The sequence below is a fragment of the Panthera uncia genome, chromosome F1 (genome assembly GCF_023721935.1).
Source record: "Panthera uncia isolate 11264 chromosome F1, Puncia_PCG_1.0, whole genome shotgun sequence".
Lineage (NCBI taxonomy): Eukaryota > Metazoa > Chordata > Mammalia > Carnivora > Felidae > Panthera > Panthera uncia.
In genome coordinates, this window is record NC_064813.1 from 57,872,330 (window position 1) to 57,894,585 (window position 22,256).

General features: G+C 40.2%; 1 protein-coding gene and 1 non-coding gene across 3 annotated transcripts; both read left to right on the top strand.

Annotated features, from left to right (window-relative positions):
* The first annotated feature begins 50 nt into the window (after positions 1-50).
* BROX (BRO1 domain and CAAX motif containing) lies at positions 51-21,579 on the top strand. 2 transcript variants are annotated; one of them, XM_049635241.1, is made up of 13 exons: positions 51-299; positions 3,062-3,178; positions 7,151-7,257; positions 7,611-7,707; positions 10,009-10,104; positions 11,194-11,266; positions 12,939-13,044; positions 13,744-13,833; positions 15,790-15,875; positions 18,038-18,119; positions 18,428-18,578; positions 19,472-19,631; positions 20,881-21,579. In XM_049635241.1, the coding sequence occupies exons 2-13, from the start codon at positions 3,078-3,080 to the stop codon at positions 20,965-20,967; spliced, it is 1,236 nt and encodes a 411-aa protein (XP_049491198.1). In that variant the 5' UTR covers positions 51-299; positions 3,062-3,077; the 3' UTR covers positions 20,968-21,579. The 2 variants fall into 2 exon arrangements, with proteins under 2 accessions (XP_049491198.1, XP_049491199.1); XM_049635242.1 differs by lacking the exon at positions 51-299 and adding an exon at positions 615-780.
* On the top strand, positions 8,849-8,949 carry LOC125926095 (U6 spliceosomal RNA). Its single transcript, XR_007459016.1, has one exon. It is a non-coding gene; the product is annotated as a U6 spliceosomal RNA (small nuclear RNA).
* Positions 21,580-22,256: the final 677 nt, after the last annotated feature.

Below are 22,256 nucleotides of genomic sequence, written 5' to 3' on the forward strand. Positions count from 1 at the left end.
CTCTCTTCCTCTCGGGAGAAGAGAACTGCAACTCATGAGGAAAGAGTGGGTAAGAGCAGCTAGGACGGGGCTGAGGAACGGAGAGTTCTGAGGGGGCCGCGACACGCGGCGCCTCCGCCCCTAAGCGGCGAGCACTGCCGCCTCGGTAGCTGTCATGGCGGCCCGGGCCACGTGACTCCGGCTCTGCGCAGGCCTGGTTCGGCAGCCTCAGCTCCCCGCCTCCCTCTGTCTCGTTTTCGGACTCGGACATTGCCTTTCTTCCATCAGGAGGACTGCTGCACAGACTCCCGACGAATCCAGTAAGTTTGTCATGAGAATGGGCGTTTCCCAGAAATACCCCTACCCCTGGCGTTAACCTGGAGTCCCAAGCGATAGGGTCACCTCCCCGCCCTTTACACGCGTTTTGCAGTCTCCATAGACTCCCGGATAGGGATCTAAAAAAGTCTTCTACTGCCTTGAAACAACTGAAAGGGAGAAAATGAATGTTGGCTCTGCGAATCAATCGTATTCGTATTCGACAGTATCGCCGAATCCCTTTGCCCGCGTCTCCACTGGCAACCGAGGACCTTACACACTAAATGGGCGCTTGTTCCGCTGTGGTCCGCCCGCCTGTCCCGGGTGGAGAGCATCGGCTTTCCACAAAAATGCCTGTTCCGATGAGGGACTCCGAGGGTTGGCGCCTGCGCAAGGTCGCCGCTAGCCTCTACGGGACGGGCTGGGGAGGAAGAGGCTGGGTGGTAAACAGGAAGTGGGCGCTCCGAGCTCGGGGGCGGTGCTCAGGTAGGTTCCTCTGGGGGCCCGGGCCTCGCGAGTGGGGGTCTCCTTTCGGTGACCCAAGGCGGTGGCGGTGGCAGCGTCTAACCGGCCGTTTTGCTGGTGGCTCTGAGAGTACCCTTGCACCTACGGGTGGGCGTGTCGCTGTGCTATCCACCCTCCGAGTTCCTGAAAACAGGAATGGCAGGTCTCCAAAGGGGCAAGATGGGGCCGGGCCGAGAATATAGTACTTACCCTCTTCGTTCCTGAAGTAAAGATACACAGAACTGCAGACATTTTCATCCAGGCAGTGGAAGGCCGCCTGAAAAGAGTATTAGACAATTTGCTGTCACAAAATCAAGTGTATTGTGTGCCTTTGCCTCCAGAAAGCTTGATTTACATGCACGTACATGCTGTATTCATTTACTTGTAAAGTTGGTATACGGGGCTATTGTTTAGAGGGTTTTATATACATTTTTAAAGGAGCTCGTTAAATGTTTTGAGCAAGGGAACTTGCTCAGTTTTTCATTGAGCATACAATGCACTGAATATCTGGTTTTGTCGTGAATAGGTAAATATTTTAAGGGAGGTGCTCAAGGAGGTATTTCATATACTGTTCAGCCCACGGAAAATTTTCCCTAGTAAGAAAAGTCAACCAACAACATTGTATAGTGTCTTGCAGTTAATTACACCTAATCAGAATTTCTTGTCTGTTGGTTCCGTAATCTAATCGCCACATTTAAGTGTTCAGTTAGGCCTTCTGTATTTGCATTATCTACCCAAGGACTTTTAGGCCACTGATGTGCTGTTTTTTGTTTGTTCTTGTTTTTTTGTTTTTGTTTTTGTTTTTTTTTACCAAAAAGGAGTGGAACTTAATTTTTTTTAATGTTTTATTTTATTTTTGAGAGCAAGACAGAGCATGAGTGGGGGAGGTGCAGAGAGGGAGAGGGAGACACAGAATCTGAAGCAGGCTCCAGGCTCTGAGCCATCAGCACAGAGCCCGATGCAGGGCTCCAACCCATGAACAACGAGTTTATTCCCTAAGCTGATGTCAGATGCTTAACCGGCTGAGCCACCCAGGTGCCCTGGAACCTCATTTTTTTAAGTTGGCATTTTACTTAGGTAGTTTTTCAAATATTTTGGGTTTTATAGAATGGAAGTTATTGATCAAGTATTGTGGGTTTTCTTTTTTAATGAAAATACAGATGCTTATTAGCTATTTCACGGAAAGCTATTTCATTTCTCTATTTATCATAGAGACATGTGCTGTAACTAATTAATTGGCATAAGCAGTACTGTGTTGGAAATAGTTCATTTAAAACCTATTTACTTTAAGTAACCTTAGCAGTCTAAATAAAAATAAAGGTCATTATTTATACCTGTTTTGTAAATTACAGTCTCGTCCTGTGACCTCCTTACTTGCAGCTATCCAACCACATTCCAGTACTTTGCTATTCAAAAGGGTGGTCTGGGGACCAGTAGCATTGGCATCTCAGGTCCTACCCTAGACTGTTGAATTAGAATCAACATTTTAACAAGACCCACCTTCTCCCCATGCTAAGGTGACTTTTATAAAGCACATTAAAATTTAAACATTACTGCTCCAGTATATTTAACATTGGCCGTTAACTGTGGACAAATTTCCAAGTGCTAAGTTTTTACAGGCCTGATCTAAACATAGACTACAATAAATAGGGGGCGCCTGGGTGGCTCAGTTGATTGAGTGTCCCACTCTCGATTTTGGCTCAGGATCCCAGGGTGGGGGGATCGAGCCCCGCATTGGGCTCCATGCTAAGCCCGAAGCCTGCTTAAGATTCTCTCCCACTACCCCCACTTGCATGCAGTCTCTCTCTCTAAAATATAGAGTACAATAAATAGACATTACAACAAGATTCACTCATGTCAATAAAGCATTTTATTTATATATGCGTATGCTTCATATATATACTTTAAAAATATATACATATGTTTTTTTTTGTTTTTTTTTTTTTTTTAATTTTTTTTTTCAACGTTTATTGATTTTTGGGACAGAGAGAGACAGAGCATGAACGGGGGAGGGACAGAGAGAGAGGGAGACACAGAATCGGAAACAGGCTCCAGGCTCTGAGCCATCAGCCCAGAGCCTGACGCGGGGCTCGAACTCACGGACCATGAGATCGTGACCTGGCTGAAGTCGGACACTTAACCGACTGCGCCACCCAGGCGCCCCTATACATATGTTTTTAGTAAACCTTTAATTATTTTTATACTGTTTACGTTATTAAATGTTTTATGTTTAATTTTTATACACTTCCTTTTTTGTTTATAGGAAACATCTGGAGAAAATGACACATTGGTTTCATAGGAACCCATTAAAAGCCACAGCTCCTGTCGCTTTTAACTACTATGGTGTAGCTGCTGGTCCTCCTGCTTCAAAAATATGCAGGTTAGTTTTAGTTAATCTCAATAACTACTGATTGAGCCACTTTTGGATACAAGGTACTTTTCTAGGTTCTATATTGAACGGGCAATACAGAAATATGTAATACATTGTCCCTGTCTTTAGACGACTTCTAAACTTATAAATGATGTGTGAAGACTTAAATCACAGATTATTTAAACTTTGGCAGTCATCTAAGCTTCGGTCCGTAATTTTAGATCAGTGAATCCCAGAGAGGCTAAACCAATCACAATGAAGGAGTTAAGCTACATGTTACAGAAGTACAAGAGACTCCACAAAGTTGATGTTAATATATATAGATGTTAATTAGCCAGTAGTAGATTAATTAGCTATCTGGTTAATTAGCCATATTGTAGATTCATGGAGTTCTGATCAGGGAGAGATCCTGATGACCTAGAATGGGCTTTAGGGTGTTCATATAGGAGAAAGGGCTTGAGTTGGGGTTTAAATAAATCATATGCCAGTTCATGGGTTGGCAAACTGTCCTGTAGGTTTGTCCCACTGCCTGTTTTATAAATAAAGTTTTATTGGAACAGAGCCATGTCCCCTCACCCCATTTATTTACATATTATTCTGGCTGCATTTGGCTGTTTTCCTCTACAACAGCAGAGTGGTAATATCAGCAGAGACTTTATGACCCACAAAACATTATAGAAAAGGTTTGCTGATACTTGATTTAGATTGTGAGAAGGGACAAGAGAAAAGCATTTCTGTCAGGAACACTTTTTTTTTTTTTTTTTTTTTTTTAATTTTTTTTTCAACGTTTTTTATTTATTTTTGGGACAGAGAGAGACAGAGCATGAATGGGGGAGGGGCAGAGAGAGAGGGAGACACAGAATCGGAAGCAGGCTCCAGGCTCCGAGCCGTCAGCCCAGAGCCTGACGCGGGGCTCGAACTCACAGACTGCGAGATCGTGACCTGGCTGAAGTCGGACGCTTAACCGACTGCGCCACCCAGGCTCCCCTGTCAGGAACACTTTTATTCTAGGGATAGTGAGTAGAGCAGTTTGGAACAAAAGAAAGAGATGCAAAAGATACTTCAAAGGAGGAGTAAACTGGCCAGGTATCTGATTTGCTCTGGGAAGTTGAAAAGGATTCTGTCTGTATGAAACACAGAACCTAGACGATCAAGACCTTGATGGCACCAGTAATGGAAAGTTGAGAGTGTTGCTGCTTTTTCTGGAAAGTAATTGGAGCACAAGGTGGGAAAACTGGCTTATTAGTCTAGATCAGAGGTCATCAAACTTTTTCTGTCAAGAGCTAAATAGTAAACATTTTAGGTTTTGTGGGGTCATATATAGCTGCTGTTGCATATTCTTTTTAAAATCTTTTTGTTTTTTATTTTTTTTCTTAAGTAACCTCTCCACCCAACGTGGGGCTCAAACTCATGACCCCGAGATCAAGAATCACATACTCTACCAACTGAGCCAGCCAGGCTCCCCTGTTGCATATTCTTTGTTGATTTTTGCAAACACAAGTGGTGGGCAGTACAGAAACAAGTTAGAGGCTGTAGTTTGCCAACCCCTGATCCTAGACTCCCAGAGGCTGGTCCCAGCTTACCTGTTTTACCTGTAGCATGAGTCTCTTAACTTCTTTGGGTCTAATTATTCATCTGTAAAATGAACAGCCTAAATTAGATGTTTATAAGGTACATTTTTCTGAAATTCTATAATTTTAAAGTGAACGTAACTTTACTCAGCTGGGTTGCAAATGATGATCGAGTGCCTGCTTGGAAATAGCTAGCAAACTATTTGAGTCTAGGCCTTAAGAATTCTTTTTTCCCCCCTAGTCTGGGAATTACTCCTGCCTAGCTTCTAGTTAAATAACTCAACAATGACACATTAGTAAGGTAGACCATCCCATCTCTCGTTAGTTGTATATAGTTGTTGGTATATGCTTTCTTGGAATAAGCCTTCAGGGAGCTGATACCAAAGAGTAAACATTCCATCTAGACCATTTAAGATCAAGTCTGCACTGTCCTCTAAACATCACTGCTACATCATACCTCTTGTAAATCTTAAAATATTTTAAATGTTAGTATTCTTTCACTCAACAAAGAACCTTGAGTATGTGCTTTATCCTAGGCACCTTTTAAGTTCTGGACATACAGTCCCTAGTCTCTCAGTGCTTACAATTTAAGTGTAGTCTTTCATTAGTTATTTATATACAAATGTCTTCAATCATTGTCCCTTTAATACGATTTCTGAACCCTCACTAAGCAAGTTACCTTCTGAAATCAGATGTGGAACTGGAACCTGACCAAGCTGCATCTGGTGGATGTAGATCTCCAATTGGATACAAAGTTAAGACCTCAGAGAGAAAAGCAAAAAGCCAAAGACTAAACATTGTTGAAGGTGGGAATAGAAAGGGGACATGTCTGGGGCGCATGGGTGACTCAGTCGGTTAAGCTTCCTACTCTTGGTTTCAGTTCAGGGTTTTGTGGGTTCGTTCGAGCCCCGTGTTTGGCTCTGCGCTGGCTGTGCAGAATCTGCCTGGGATTCTCTCTCCCGCTTTCTCTGCCCCTTCCCCACTTGGGCTGTCTCTTTCAAAATAAATAAGCACTTTAAAAAAAAGGGGGAGGGTGGGGGGACATGTAAAAAAAAAAAAGTAGAAGGCACTTCGAGAGATAAGAGGAAAAACTGGAATATTTTGTGTTAGTAGAATAAAGGGAGAAGAGATTTCAAGAAGGAAATGGCGTGGAGCTTGAACCCATGAACTGTGAGAGATCATGACCTGAGCTGAAACCAAGAGTTGGGCGCTTAACCTACTGAACCACCCAGGTGCCCCTAGAATGCAATTCAAAAGTAGAGTTTCCTACTTGGGGCGCCTGGGTGGCTTCTGATACCAGCTCAGGTCATGATCTTGCAGTTGTGAGATCAAGCCCTGCATTGGACGCCATGCTGAGTGTGAAGCTTGCTTAGGATTCTCTTTCTCCCTCTCTCTGCTCCCCCCACTCCCCCTGCCCAAAGTTAAATAAATAAACTTTTAAAGAAATCGTCCTTTAAAAGAAATAAAAACAGGGTTTCCTACTTAATAAAGTATATTGAGATTATGTCTAGTTTTGAAACGTAAGGAGATACTAGAATTGCGTAAACATTGTTAAATTTCTATTTTTCAAAAAACTTGCATTGTGAACTGGTCTATTTAATTTACTAATTCTTGATTCCTTTCTCCCATCTTAAATGCCTGTGTTTATTTGATGTTTTTAAATTTTTTTTTAACGTTTATTTATTTTTGAGAGAGACAGAGTGAGAGCGGGAAGGGGCAGAGAGGGAGACACAATCTGAAGCAGGCTCCAGGCTCCGAGCTGTCATCACAGAGCCTGATAGGGGGCTTGAACTCAAGAACCACAAGATCGTGACCTGAGCTGAAGTCGGATGCTTAACCAGCTGAGCCACCCAGGCGGTGTTTTTTGATGTTTTTTAATGTTTTATTTATTTTTGACAGAGAGAGAGAGACAGAGCATGAGCAGGGGAGGGTCAGAGAGAGAGGGAGACACAGAATCCGAAGCAGGCTCCAGGCTCTGAGCCGTCAGCACAGAGCCCGACGCGGGGCTTGAACTCCCAGACCGCGAGGTCATGACCTGAGCCGAAGTCGGACGCTCACCCGACTGAGCCACCCAGGCGCCCCTTTTGATGTTTTTTAAAATATAAAATGTATATTTTTATTACATAATTGTATACATGACTTGCCCCTTGGATTGGACTGAGTTTATTTTAGTACAACTTTTAAAACAATTGTTACCAGAAATTTCACTTACCCCCAGTGTTAGTACTAATTAAATTCATTCCTGTGTACTCTTAGTCATACCTTAGAGGAGGGTGGGTGTGTGTGTGTGTGGGGGGGGTGTGTGTGTGTGTGTGGTATTTTAAAGCTTTTACCATTGAAACTTTTAATCCACTTTAACATAGATTCATCATAATTCATGACTTAATTTACTCTTTCTGTCTCTCATAAGTGACTTGAGATCATCCAGAGCACGACTGCTTGAACTCTTCACTGATTTGAGCTGTAATCCAGAAATGATGAAGAACGCAGCAGATTCCTATTTTTCACTTTTGCAAGGTTAGTTATTTATAGGAACTTCAAAGTTTTTGAAAAACAACTATGCGGAAGTTCACATTTAATTCTTAGACTTTACAAATCTGAATAGTCTAGTCTTCTAGTCTGTATTCTTTGGTATATTTGAGTTTCAGCAACATGAGAATGTAAGGGCAGTATTGGTCTTTCTAATGTTTTGAAAAGTAAATGTGTACATATTTCATATTATGTTACCTTAGAAGGAGATGTGAGATCTAAAAAGGGAGGGGTCGCAAGGTCTTTTCTACAGGTATCTGGAAAAGTCATTATCTGTAAAAAGTTTCTAAACAGAATACCTGATATTCCTTCTAAAACTAAAAGGCTGTACCTTTTTATAGGTTTCATAAATTCCTTGGATGAATCTACCCAAGAAAGCAAGTTACGATATATTCAAAATTTCAAGTGGACTGATACATTACAAGGACAGGTTCCAAGGTAGGTAGTGCGGACAGTACTAAATGGAAGCCATTTTTGTAACTATTTGGCCAGTGGTTAACCCATTGCCTCTGTATCTGAAGAAATAGAACATAGATCTGATCAGCATTTTCTCCTATCGGGAAGCTGGTTAAAAACGTTTGACCTGAACTCTTAATATACTCAATTAAGTAAAAATCTAAATTATTTCTCCTGGATCAGATCTGTGAGACAATCCATACAAATATTACCCAGAATTCAACAGTCTTAGCTGTATTAATAATATGCAAAGAATGGTTTGGGAATTTGGAATCCAAATCTTTTGCCTACCTTTAAGCAGAGCAGAATTTTGATTTTTATCTAGTTTTCTTTTCTGATGGGTACTTCAGATACCTTTGGTCAATCTCTTTCTATTTGTCCCGGGTTCTACCCCAGCTCCATACACCCTTTTGAGTCATAGTTTTATTTTTTTCCTAATTTTTCTTCACTGTTTCTTCTCTTTTAAAAAATTTCCTCTCAAAACTTTCTCATCACACTCTTGAAACTAATCAGAACAGATCTAGTTATAACAGGAACCAGATCATAATGGTGCTAAATTTTTATTGAACTTTTTTTTTTTTTTTTTTTAGCACCATTGTGTTGTTTAAGTGGCCATATTATCTTGATCTCAGTTTGCTGTAGAAAACTGTATAAAGGCAGAAGGGAAGGAAATGGAGATTGCTGAGAGGCCCAGGGCAGCCATGGCAGTGGCAGGAGTGTGGACTCAGGCGCTGTGTCAGGTCTTGTACTGTGTGAATGCCTGCTTCTTCACATCAGATCATGACCTGAGCCAAAATCAAGAGTTGGATGCTTAAGCAACTGAGCCACCCAGGTGCACCTCTCTTATTATTTAAAGGTAAACTAATAAATTAGATATGCCTACTAGATCGCCAGATGTAATTCATTTGAATGTTCTGAATGCTGAAAAGAATAAGGTTTTAAACTATGCATTAAATTTTTTTTCAGTGGGGTAAAACGGTTTTAAGAGTTTGTTCATGGAGCGGGGGAGCTGGCTGGCTCATTTGGTAGAGCGTGCAACTCTTGATCTTGGGGTCATGAATTCAAGCCCCACGTTTGGCCTAGAGCTTACTTTAAAAAAAAGAAAAATTATAAATTTTGTTTAGTGCTCACTTCAGCACATATACTGAAATTGGAACAGTACAGAGATCAGCATGGCCCTTGCTCAAGGATGACACACGAATTTGTGAAACATTCCATTAAAAAAAAAAGTGTCAATATTTTGTATGTTACGTTAAACAGGATATCACAAGTTATTTTTGAATGACTAATGTTTTATAACACTCCCCCTTTTTTTTAATCTAAAAAACTTCCCTTTCTCTGTTCCTTTAATGATGGTGGCAACAGTTAAATAGAAAATAACAAAGTGGAATCACAATTCTAGTTTCTTTTTGGCTCATTTTTCTATATGTTAGTATTATGTGTATAAAATAAGGGTATTGCTTCTGTTTTCATCATTTGAGACAGATGAAGAATTTCCAGGGTCTTTTCAGAACAATAGTGATTTAAAAAATTGGCATTACCTTATTTGCTTTAGTAAGCCCTTGTCATCTTCTTTGTGTCATATTTAGTAATAGAATCTGAAGGAATATGCTTGTTTTTAAGACCTTTTTCTTTGTGGTGCATGTACTGATAGGCTTGGCATTCAGTGTCTTTACCAGTTTCACTTCTGTTTGGCTTTTTGACCTCCTTGATTTCTTTTTACAAACCATGTGCTCCATCATGCTAGGTGGGTCACTGCTCTCAGAAAAATGTTGATCCTTCTTGTGCCTTTAATAGCATCATTCCCTCACCTGGGATGCCCTTCTGCTTCCCTTCCCACCATCTTTCAAGGCACAATTCAGAGACTGTCTATACCATGAAACCTTCTTGAATCATTCTAGCCTGAAGCAGTGTCTCCTCTGAATTCCATTTTTTTAAAAATGTGGTATAAGAACCACCCACTCCAGAGTCAACTGGTTACTTACTGAAAGTGTAGATTCTGGGCCCCTCTCAGACTTTCTGATTCTCTGGAGTTAAGTCCCCCAAATTTATATTTTTAAAACTACTCTGTGTACAGTAACCTTTGAGAACCTACTATTCACATGTTTACTATCATGAAGTACATAGTCGGCTATTGTTTTTAGTCATTAATCATAAGGACTGTTTTCTTCATTTTTCCAATTAGCATATAGTTTTTATAATTTTGAGTTCAACGTACAATAGGCTTCATATAGAGATGTGTCAGTAATTGACAGAAGTTAATGAACATGTTTATAATTCTAGTGCCCAGCAGGATGCTGTTTTTGAATTAATATCCATGGGATTTAATGTAGCTTTATGGTATACCAAATATGCTTCAAGACTGGCTGGAAAAGAAAAGTAAGTCTAAAGGGGAGGGTTATATGCATATGTGTTATTTTTTCAAGTATATGGAGTTTCATTATTAAAAAGTCTAAGCTACTGATAAAAAGTACCACTTCTGTTCACTGCAAGGTTGCCTGATAATGTTAGTGTTTTAAGTGTCAGAATTATGGAGCCCAGTGTTGGAAAGAAAAATTAATCTTGTCAGAGGTCTTATCTAAATGAAACCCTATACCAAGAAAAGGAAAAAATTGAATATTGGACTGCATAAAAGTACCATAAATAAAGTTAAAAACAAATGACAGATGGTCAAAAAAATCGTAATGCATGTGACAAATTGTTTTTGTAACGGAAAATAAAGAGGAAAGGAAAAGATCAACAAATCAATTGAAAATAAGTGAAGACATGAACAGGCAGCTCCTAGAAAAAGAAATACAAAGATAAGTATGTGAAAAATGTTTTGAAGGATTAAAGAATTGTGACATGAAATAAGATGCAGTTTTTATAATAGAAGTGGATGTCAGCAATATGAAACTGGCAACTATGAGCTGTGGTACATGTGAACATGTGTATAATATGCAGCTATTTCAAAATAAAGTTGAATTGTCAGGGCGCGTGGTTGGCTTAGTAGAGCACGTGACTCTTGATCTCAGGGCTGTGCATTAGAATCCCATGTTGGGTGTAGACATTACTTAAAAATAAAATCTTAAAAAATAAAGTTGAATTGTACGTGCTGTCGTAAAATTATGTCTAAAGTAATTTAGATGATTAAAATGAGCAGAATAGTGAATATTGTGTGTGTGCGTTTTTTTAAGTGTGTGCATGCACCAAGTGTAGAATATTTTGAACTTATTTAATGCACAGAACATTATCTGGAAGGAAAAACTAGACCTATAGATTCTTTCTTTTTTTTAATTTGTAGTATCTTCTCTGGATATTTTTCATGTGCATTTGTTCCTTTTTTAATTGTCAAATCAGATTTTTTAAAAGGGAGACTAGTGGTGAGAAACAAATGACTAATTTGGTTTTATGATTAATTCACTAGTTGTTGGTTTTAATACAAGAAACAGGATTCATCCTCTAACTGATGTAATCACTGTCTTTAAGCATAACCGAAGATGAAGCAAAAGAAGTCCATCGAAGCCTAAAAATTGCAGCGGGGATTTTTAAACATTTAAAGGTAAAGTAATATGACAGTAAAATGTATTCCTCATGCTTTAATTCTTGATTAAATTTTCTTCCTTTGGGGGCCGGAGGAAAGAATTATTTCACTATGTAAAAAGAATCTACTGTATGTCCTGTTTTTCTTACGTTAAGTACTTTGTTGATGAGTGCAGCCAGTTACAGAATCTCACATGTCTTCATTTCAGAGAGTCATCAGTGAATTTTGTTTTTTATTTTTTAAAGTTTTTGTTTAAGTAATCTCAGTACCCAACGTGGGGCTTGAACTCAGGACCGCAAGATCAAGAGTCACATGCTCAGGGCATCTGGGTGGTTCAGTTGGTGGAGTGTCTGACTCTTGATTTTGGTTCAGGTTGTGATCACCGTGTACTGGGATTGAGCCCTGCATCGAGCTTTGCATTGGTCATGGAGCCTGCATGAGCTGCTTTCTTTCTCTCTGTCTCCCTCGCTTGTGCTCTCTCTTGCTAGAGTCACATGTTCTTTTGACTGAGCTAGTCACACACCCTATCAGTGACTTTTACGATTGGAAAACTCAAGCTGTAATCACCTGTCTCTTTGGAAAAGACAGGAGAAAACAAAGTACACACATGATGGTTCTTACCATCTGGGGGCAGCAGTTGCCGGGATAGTCATGGTCCTGCAAAACTGAACTTCTGAGTGTATTCTCTGTATCTCAGTGAAAATGTTGAAGGGCAGTCAGCCTGCACTCATTATATTAAATTGCCTGGAGCTGTGATGGAAATTAGAGAAAAGACTAATGTATTTAGTAATCAGGATTACCCCCACTTCATTCTAATTAAACTGATATTTACTGAACGCCTTCCAGAGGCCAATGATGGGCTCTCTAATGATAAAATAGGATGCAGGGGGCGCCTGGGTGGCTCAGTTGGTTAAGCACCCAGATGTTGATTTCTCTCTTGGTTGTGAGATTGAGCATTGCGTCTACACAGTGCAGAGCTTGCTTGGGATTCATTCTCTCTCTCTCTCTCTCTCTCTCTCTCTCTCTCTCTCTCTCTCTGCCCCCCTCCCTCCCTCCCCCTCCCTCCCTCTCCCTCCCCCTCCCTCCCCCATCTCTCTCCCCCCTCTCCATCCCCCCTCCCCCCAGCTCATGCTCTCAAAATAAACAAACATTAAAAAAAAAATGTCTTTACAGTAATTAAAAACCTGTGATCCTGAGTTATCTATTAAATTATAGACTTCTTTAGACTCTGCTATTATTAATGAGTGAATAATTCTAGCCATCATGCAAAAGAGAACTTTGGTTACTGTTTCAGTTAAACATTTTCTAAGATGAAAATATGACCTGCATATCTAAGCTATGTATTTTGGCCCAAAGTTTGCAGAAGTTTATGAGAAGCTCTAAGTTTTGGTATACAGGAGCTTTTATTCTCTATAAGCTTAATATCGCTCCTCTTTACACAATTTTGCTGTCCGGAATTTTTCTTTTTTTTTTTTTTTCCCCCTTCAAGACTTTTATTTTAAACACTGTGGCGCTTGAACTCATAACCCCGAGATCAGGGATTGCATGCTCTACTGCTGCCAGCCAGATACCCCTGAGTTTCTGATAAATCCCCAAATTGAATGTCTAATAACTTCCATTTTGTTTATCTGTAACAATTGGGTTAAAATAAAACTTGGCTTCTTTATTTTTGTTTCTCTTTCTCTCTCAGGAAAGTCATATCCCAAAGCTCATTACACCTGTAGAGAAGGGGAGGGATTTAGAGGCACGGCTCCTGGAAGCTTATGTTGTCCAGTGTCAGGCAGAAGCTCAAGAAGGTATCCTAAATATTGTAAGATTTTGCTTTTTTTTTTTTTTTTTTGAAGAAATCTCTACTGGCATCTAATTCTTTCTTTTTAATCAGAATTAGCTGAATTTGAGTTTCACATCTTGAGAAATTTCTAGTGAGGAATAATTTCACTGTCAGCATTTGCCTTCATGCATGGTTTATAGGAAAAGGCCTTGCAGTTTAATGGATCTTTTAAGAAGGATTTTAATTTCATGCCATTTCTGACAGCAACAGATGAATTATGTAGCTCCTCTTTTCCTGATCTCCCTTGCTCATTTCTTTTTCTCTTCCACTGTTTGCCTTGCCTTTCTTCACCTTTCAGTGTCAGGAAATAAATGAAGACTCCTGTAAAAGCAACAAAGAAACTTTGTAGGGTTTTTGTTTTTCTTTCAAATTCCAGTGCCCTGGAGGGATTCGTTTTCCTCTGACATGCTACTTTGTAGTAGTAGTTTTTTGTGATCTAGTAATTAGCTAGTGATTTAAAGAAATAGTGTCAGAACCAGCAAGCTTATTAGTGTTTTCTGTTTCTGTTTGCACTTTCTGTAGCTTACTTTTCATGTTAAAATTCTTGACAAATTGTGTTAAAATGCCAAATAGATTGTTGGGATGGCTTTTGCCATTACAGTTAACTTAGTATGAATGCAAGTGAACTTAATTATGCGTTCACTTTGCTGTGCTTTGGTGACAGTAACAATCGCTCGAGCAATTGAACTGAAACACGCGCCTGGCCTAATTGCTGCACTGGCGTATGAAACGGCCAACTTCTATCAAAAAGCTGGTGAGTTTATAATTCTCTTGTTGTATTTTTAGTCTTTAGATGTTCAGATTAAGCTCATGGTTTAATAGGGAATAAGCAAAACAAAAAGATTCTCTAGGTTATTTCTTCATTTGTAAAACTGGAATAATGTCTACATTATTTTATTAATCTTGGTCAAAAGAATGAGAGCTGTTCACGGTTAATATGCTGCATAACTGTTAATGGAGAAGCCAGTGTTACAGTTCTTAACCAGTTATATGTAATAATTACACAGGTGTTTTAGTTTTGAAGTTTTTTGGGGTCTTTATAATAACCTTATGGTTGTCATGAAACCAAACTCCAGAGAATTAATATAACTAACCTATAATTTAACTGTTAGCAGGCTGGGAAGTTAGGACTAGAACTCAGGTCTTCTCAGTAGCCTGTTATTCTTTTCATTCACTTATTCAGGAAACATGCATTTATTTTTGTTTATGGGGTGGTTACTACTCTAGTTGCTAGCTATACAAAGATCAGTGTATAGACAGAGTCACATCTAGGGAAGGAAACAAACCTGTAACCACATTATAATAGCATAAGATAAGATGTGACTACAGCAGTGAAATGAAAACCTCAAGGATCCAGGCATGCTAGAGGAGGCTTTCTATGAGAAGGTGGTGTTTGGGCCTTATTTTGAAATATAAATAGAAGTTTTGAGTTTGCTAGGAAGCTTTAGCATATGGGAAAAGTAGAACATTCTATATAGTATGTACAGAGATAAGAAAGAATTTGGCACATTCTGGGACCTTTAAACAGATGCTCTTAGCTGAGGCACAGGATGAGTGATAGGAGAAAAAGTTAGGAAAGTTTGCATGTGTGAGATCATGAATTGGTTTGTAGCCTTAGAAGTTTGGCTTTTATTTGGTAGATCATGGGGACCTGTGAAAAGGTATAAAGCAAATCTGTTTTGATTGGATTTGAATTTAGAAAAGCTCTGTAGGGGCACCTGGGTGACACAGTTGGTTGAGCCTCCAACTTCAGCTCAGGTCATGATCTCACAGTTCCTGAGTTCAAGCCCCACATCAGGCTCACTGCTCTCAGCACAGAGCCCGTATTGGATTCTCTGTCCCCGTCTCTGCCCCTCCCCCACTTGTACTCTTTCAAAAATAAACAAAATGTTTAAAAAAAAAAAAAGAGGGGCGCCTGGGTGGCTTGGTCGGTTAAGCGTCCGACTTCGGCTCAGGCCATGATCTCACGGTCCGTGAGTTCAAGCCCCGCGTCGGGCTCTGTGCTGACAGCTCAGAGCCTGGAGCCTGTTTCAGATCTGTGTCTCCCTCTCTCTCTGCTCCTCCCCTGTTCATGCTCTGTCTCTCTCTGTCTCAAAAATAAATAAAAACGTTAAAAAAAAAAAATTTAAAAAAAAAAGATCCCTATAATTGCAGGATGAGAAATGGGCTTGTGAGGTGAAGGCTGACTCCACTTAGTGTTAAGGAAGAAGGGATCGTAGTCTGTGGAGGAAGGGACAGAAGCTTTGACAAAACAGAGAAGTAGGGAGCAGAGGACAAATGGATGAGAGAGAAGTTGGCAGGATGTGAATGTGCGTGTTAGGGAAGGTTCAGCCTGGGGCGATGGACCAGGAAGGAGAGTGTCTGCTGACTGGGGTTACCACACTATGCAGTTTGCTATATTATATAACGAAAGGAAAAAGTGTAACAGTGTAATTTATATTTTTCTTAAAGTTCTATTTTTATCATTATTTTAAGCCTAAGTTGCATTACCTATCAAAGGAGGTGACAGGGTATTCAAACAGTCTTATTATGTAGTTAAAGTGTAGTTACGGGAAAATCACTTTAAAGCAAAGTTTTTTTTAGAAAATATGTAAATGCTTGAGTTTTAGACTTGAATGGCATTCTGCTTTTAGCATCTGAACACATGAACTAAAAATCTTCTAGTGAATCGGGGTGAAATTATATTTTGCTTTTTAAAATGTAACTTTAGATCATGCTTTATCCAGTTTGGAGCCTGCATACTCTGCTAAATGGAGAAAATATCTTCACTTGAAAATGTGTTTCTACACGGCTTATGTAAGTACTGATAACCTGAAAACCAGTGTAAATGTACTGTCTTTCTAGCCCCGTGCTTGCTAGGTCTGTCATTTTGTAAATTAGCATTGCATAAATAATGGAAAGCTGTCCAATGTTTACCGACAGCCAGTGCAACTCTTGTGAGCTGAGGTGGATAGAAAGAGACGACGGAGAATTGTAGCACTGGGTTATAGTGATGGAATTACTATTTGATTCAAACCCACTTTTTATTATTATTTATTATTATTTCTTTAATTTTTTTTTTATTTTTGAGAGAGAGAGAATGTGAGCAGGGGTGGGGCAGAAAGAGAGGGAGACAGAATCGGAAGCAGGCTCCAGGCTCCGAGCTGTCAGCAGAGCCTAACACGGGGCTCGAACTCACAAACTGCAAGATCATGACCTGAACCAAAGTTGAATGCTTAACCAACTAAGGCAGGCCCCCTAAAACCCACTTCTTTTTAAAGTTTATTTATTTTATTTATATATTTATGTGTGTTTATGTAAATATAAAATTAATATATAAATATATTTATGTCTATATTTATAAAGTTTACTTTTTTATCTTGAGAGAGAGAGGGAGAAAATAAGTGGGGGAGGGGCAGAGAGAGAGGGAGAGAGAACCCCAAGCAGGCTCCATGTGTCAGCACCAAGCCAAACCATGAGATCTTGCCCTGAGCTGAGACCAAGAATTGGACGCTTAACCAACTGAAGCACCCAGGTGCCCCTCAAACCCACTTTTAAGCTGGAACCTTCTGTATACTTAATGAGAATTCTCTCCTTTCATCTTGTACATTGAAGAAGGTATTTACTGATCCTGATCTTAAGGCATACCACACGACATATCCCCTCAGTCTGTGAAGAAACCTTAATAAGCACTCTTTTAGAAGTTACTTACCAGTTTCTTCCACCCACCAAACAAACTTACTTGTTTGTTGGTTAGAATATCATGTGAGAGATAATCAAACACCTTTTTCAGACCCGGGTAGATACTTTTATTTCTTCTACCTTGGGATCTGTTTTCCGGCATACAGCGTTGGACCATGTGCAATGCTTGGGTTTGATACAGACATTTAGAGTGAGCATGTTCTTTTTCAGGCTAATAACCTTTCTCTTGAAACCTGTTTAGTTATTATTAACCTTAGAATCCTCCCTCCCTGTCCCTCTGCATTAGCACAGTAATTTCCCTCCTTTATCTGCAGTGCCCAAATCTTAAAAACCAATTTCATTATTGAAAAGTACTTTTGGGGCTCCCAGGTGGCTCAGTTGGTTGAGAGTCTGATGTTGGCTCAGGTCATGACCTCGTGGTTCGTGAGTTCTAGCCACGCCTTGGGTTCGAACGCTGCTGTCATGGAAGAGCCCACTTCAGGTCTCCTGTCCCCCTCTTTCTCTGTCCCTTCCCTGCTTGCGCTCTCACTCAAAAATAAATAAATCTTGGGGCGCCTGGGTGGCTCAGTCGGTTGAGTGTCCGACTTCGGCTCAGGGCATGATCTCGCGGCCTGTGAGTTCGAGCCCTGCGTCAGGCTCTCTGCTGACAGCTCAGAGCCTGGAGCCTGTTTCAGATTCTGTGTCTCCCTCTCTCTCTGCCCCTCCCCCGTTCATGCTCTGTCTCTCTCTGTCTCAAAAATAAATAAACGTTAAAAAAAAAAAAATTAATTAAAAAATAAATAAATAAATCTTAAAAAAAAAAAAAAGCACAAACACTAAATTTTGCGGGGCGTCTGGGTGGCTCAGTTGGTTAAGCATCCAGCTCTTGATTTTGGCTCAGGTCATGATCCCAGCCCAGGATCCTTGAATCGAGCCCCACGTTGGGCTCCACGCTGAGCACGGAGCCTGCTTGGGATTGGAATTCTCTTTCTATCCCTCTGCTCCTCTCCCCCACTCATGTTCTCTCTCCAAAATAAAAATATACATATGTTAAAAGAAAATCCTTTTTCCTCTCACCCCATGGTTAGAAGGTTAGTTTGGTTCAAAGCATGACATAATCCCACTTGTTTTATACTAGCAGAGATTGGGGGAAGCTTATTCAAGTAAAGAAATGTAAGGGATGGCATTGATATTCAAACAGTGGATGAAGGTCCACTTCATCTGATGCATTTATAAAACAATGATAGCAGAAAGCATCGTTTGGGGAGAGAACGAATAAGAATTTGTTTCTTTATCAGGCTTACTGTTATCATGGTCAGACTTTGTTGGCTAGTGATAAATGTGGCGAAGCAATCCGGTCTCTCCAAGAAGCAGAAAAATGTAAGTATTGCTGCCAGAATATTAACGCCCTTCTTAAACACAGAAGTTTTATCATGAAAGAAATAGGCAGTTAAAAGAGATTTTGGCTGAGTTCATGAAAGAGGATGGGAACTCAAGTGAGGAACTGGAGAGAGAGAAACAATGTTTCAAAAACCAGAAAACCTGTAGAAAACAGCCCCCTTCCCTTACTCTATTACTGGTATCGCTGTCACACTAGGTAAGGAGCAGAAAAGTTGCCATCATCTCTGACTTATAGCTTCCTTAGTATAAACAATAAGCAGATGATTTTATATCCCTTTCACCTGCAGTTTATGCAAAGGCAGAAGTACTGTGCAAAGAATATGGAGAAACCAAGGGACCTGGGCCAACGGTCAGACCCTCAGGACACTTGTTCTTTCGGAAGCTCGGAAATCTTGTGACGAACACCCTAGAGAAGTGTCAGAGAGAGAATGGGTTCATGTGAGTACAGCTTGGTGTTTTGGCAGTACGAATGCTAGTGTGTGTATCTACAGTCACAGCGTTTAAATAGCAATACTGTTGTCACAGCCTCCCAGTTAGTCTCTGCCCCACTTTGTGTCACATTGCACTCAACTCGAATTTTCTCTTTAAATTGGTGGTAAAGTTCCCTCCTGTTGGACCTCACTTCATCCTGCTTCTGATACATATAAAAGCAGATGTTACAATATCCTGCTTCTGATACATATAAAAGCAGATGTTACAATTTTAACGTAGGTTATTAACAAAGAGCTCACTTACAGTGTCTCAGTTTTCTCTTCTTCGTTTCCCTGGTGTTTCTTCCCTGCGAGTTATATGGAGCTTCTCTGCTGCTCTCACGTGGGCATCCCGCCCTGCTCACAGCCACCTGTAAAGCAGGGAAATGGGTTTTCTGTCCATCCTGCCTAGTCCTGTCAAGCAGTTTTCCACTGTGAGGTCAGCATTGTTCAAACTGCAGATGACCATCTATGTAGATGGGTAGAATCTGTTTTGTCCCTGTTTTTTCTCTTTACAGTCTGCCCCTTAACATTGCCGCACCTGGTCATACCGAGCCCTTTTACTTCGTCAAATATGCCTAGTATAACTTGCCTCACCCATTTTGGAAAGCATTCCTGAACCGCCCTCTTCCCCCGACAGCATGTTCTCACGGCATGCGATGTCCGTCAAAGCTTCTGTTACGTTGCATTGTAGGGGACAGGTTTCCTGACTGTCTCATCTACTCATGCACGCCGCATGAGGCAGGAGAATCTTCTCTGTCCTATCATTAAATGGTCTCTTTCTCGCACAGGGCCTTGAACACAATAGCCGCTCAAGTAGTTAATGAATGAATGAATTGCTGTTTAAATTGCTTTTTGCAGTTACTTTCAAAAAATTCCAACAGAAGCCCCACAGCTGGAACTCAAAGCAAATTACGGTCTCGTAGAGCCTGTACCTTTTGAATTCCCTCCGACAAGTGCACAATGGACACCGGAAACGCTGGCCTCGTTTGATCTCACCAAAAGACCCAAGGATGACAGTGTACGAGACTGGCTTTTTTCCGTTTGTTCACAGAGGTTTAAAAAGAGAATTCAGAGTTAGCATTTTGTTATTTTTCTCTACTTAAGTAGATCTAGATATATACACATATGTATCTTTGTCTAAATGTTAAGTTAGCTAACTGCAGTGTTGGTGTGATGTGTGTTGTTGAATTGTGTCAGAGATTCCATCTCTAGGCCTTAATTATCTTCTGATTTCTTACATAATTGAGGCTGTTTTCAACGCATTATCTTGCCTTTTTACAATTTATCAGAGCCTCCTTTAGGAACAGTGTGGGAGAAGAAGTCTAAGGATGGATGGTTTATCCATGTTTATATTGCTATAGCAATATACTGTTTTTGATTTAGCTGCTGCAGGTCATTTGAAGATTTGACCTTATTTCAACGTTCCATGAAATCATCCAGGGGTAAAATAAGGCTGCTTTTATTCATTTATATCTAAGTACATGTTGGTGTACTAAATCAAAGATGAGATTAAGTGGGAAATTTATGGTCTGACTGCCCGAAGAGGAGGGGTCTGTGAAAAATAGGGAATGGGAATTAATTTGCAGCCATAGCTCCTTCCTTGACATTGGGTTTTTATATAATTTCCTACCCATTCTGAAACCATTAGTACTTAAAATGACTGTCTTTTTATCCTGGTCAGCCTCTAAAATAATGCGATAAGAAGTAGCCTGTTCCTGTCCTGAGATATTTTCACACTTATGAGTTCCACATGCATAGACTCATCACTCAGTTTCTCTGTCCTCAGAAAGAGTGCAAGCACCATTAGCTTGATGTTTGCCTGCCTAGGTTTTCATCTTCACTGAAGCGTTGCTTTCTGATTACTTCTTAAATTGAATTGATATGTAGCATTTGGAAAAGCTTTGTTAATTTCAGCGTTGGGTAATTTAATACAACATCTTTAAAAAGCCTAAGGTGGGGGCGCCTGGGTGGCTCAGTCAGTCAAGCGTCCGACTGTGGCTCGGGTCAGGATCTCACGGTTCGTGAGTTCGAGCCCCGTGTCGGACTCTGTACTGCTGGCTCAGAGCCTGGAGCCTGCCTTGGATTCTGTGTCTCCCCCTCCCCCGCTCACGCTCTGTCTCTGTCTCTCTCTCTCAAAAATAAAATAAACATAAAAAAAATTAAAAGTAAAGATAAATAAAAATGAAAAATCTAAGGTGGAAAAGATCTAGTGTTTGTTTTCCAAATCTTAGTTTATTATGTACTTAAAACTGTGTTTTTCTCCCTAGACCAAACCCAAAGCAGAAGAAGCAGTGAAGCCTGTCAGAGAACCAGATACCAGACCTCAGAAGGACACGGGATGTTCCATCTCCTAAAATACACTGATAAAATGTGCACTACGAATTTCTCTATAGTAGATAAGATAAACCCTGGGACTTCAGTCCGTATTTCTTAAAAGGTTTTCTCTGAAGCCCGTAGAATGATTTAGTACATTCGGAGGGAATCTGCCTTCAGTTTATTTGTTCTTGATTTTTAATAGAGTAGAGATGTTTCATGCTTTGTTTCCAAACCCTTTTTAATCAGGACAACATGTAAAAGATTTTATTGTGCCCCTCAAGGGCGTATTTGGGGGTTGGGCTTTTTTTTCTTCAAAGTCTGGGTTGTAGTAAGTTTCAGGTTAATATAGGCCAGAATCACGTGGCATCAGGTATGTTTTTCTGTCTTCACACACAAAAAGTTTTATTTTCCTTCCTCTTACCTGATACCAGAAGAATGACAGGAGTTGGTTTTTAACAGTTTTCTTCCTCTTACCATTATGTTGTCACACAGACTTGTGTTCTCTTCAAATCCCTTCCATTTGTAAGAAGCTATAATTTGTTCCAAAAAATCAGTGTTTATAGGTATTTTGAGACCATTTAAGAACTTCTGTTCTGGTAGCCCTGCACTTTATTTCAGCTTCAATAAACCTACAGTGATTTTTACAAGTACTTTTTCTTTTTTTTTTTTTTTTTTTTTTTTAATTTTTTTTTTTTCAACGTTTTTTATTTATTTTTGGCACAGAGAGAGACAGAGCATGAACGGGGGAGGGGCAGAGAGAGAGGGAGACACAGAATCGGAAACAGGCTCCAGGCTCTGAGCCATCAGCCTAGAGCCTGACGCGGGGCTCGAACTCACGGACCGCGAGATCGTGACCTGGCTGAAGTCGGACGCTTAGCCGACTGCGCCACCCAGGCGCCCCTACAAGTACTTTTTCTAATGGGTTTTTTACTTCGAGGACAGAACTTTGTGACAGCTCTTCATGTTCCCATGTGAGAGAACACAATGAAACGTTTTTGCAGAAGTCAGGTATTTCACGATGTAAAGAAAAAACATCAAACCTAAGCGAGATAGGTTGTCCTGAATTACACTGCTAACTCTACTTTTTGGTCACAGAAGTTACGGTAAGATGCCTTCGTTACTGATTTCAGTGTGCGTTATTTCTATATGGTCTTCTAATTTACACATCCTATCAGAATCGTACTGCTTTAGGCCAAAGGCCATAGCAAAAACAAGAGCAAACATATAGTATGAACTTAAAATCAGCTTGTAATATTTGAAACAGTTTAGCGTGTACACAAACTTGGGAAATAGTGGATGCATGCTGCTTTAACAAAAGTCACACGTC

Coding starts and splice junctions, on each gene's coding strand:
- BROX (XM_049635241.1), top strand. CDS start 3,078: ATGACACATTGGTTTCATAGGAACCCATTAAAAGCCACAGCTCCTGTC. Junction 11,267..12,938: donor GGATTTTTAAACATTTAAAG/GTAAAGTAATAT, acceptor TTTCTCTCTCAG/GAAAGTCATATCCCAAAGCT. Junction 15,876..18,037: donor TGTGTTTCTACACGGCTTAT/GTAAGTACTGAT, acceptor TTTCTTTATCAG/GCTTACTGTTATCATGGTCA.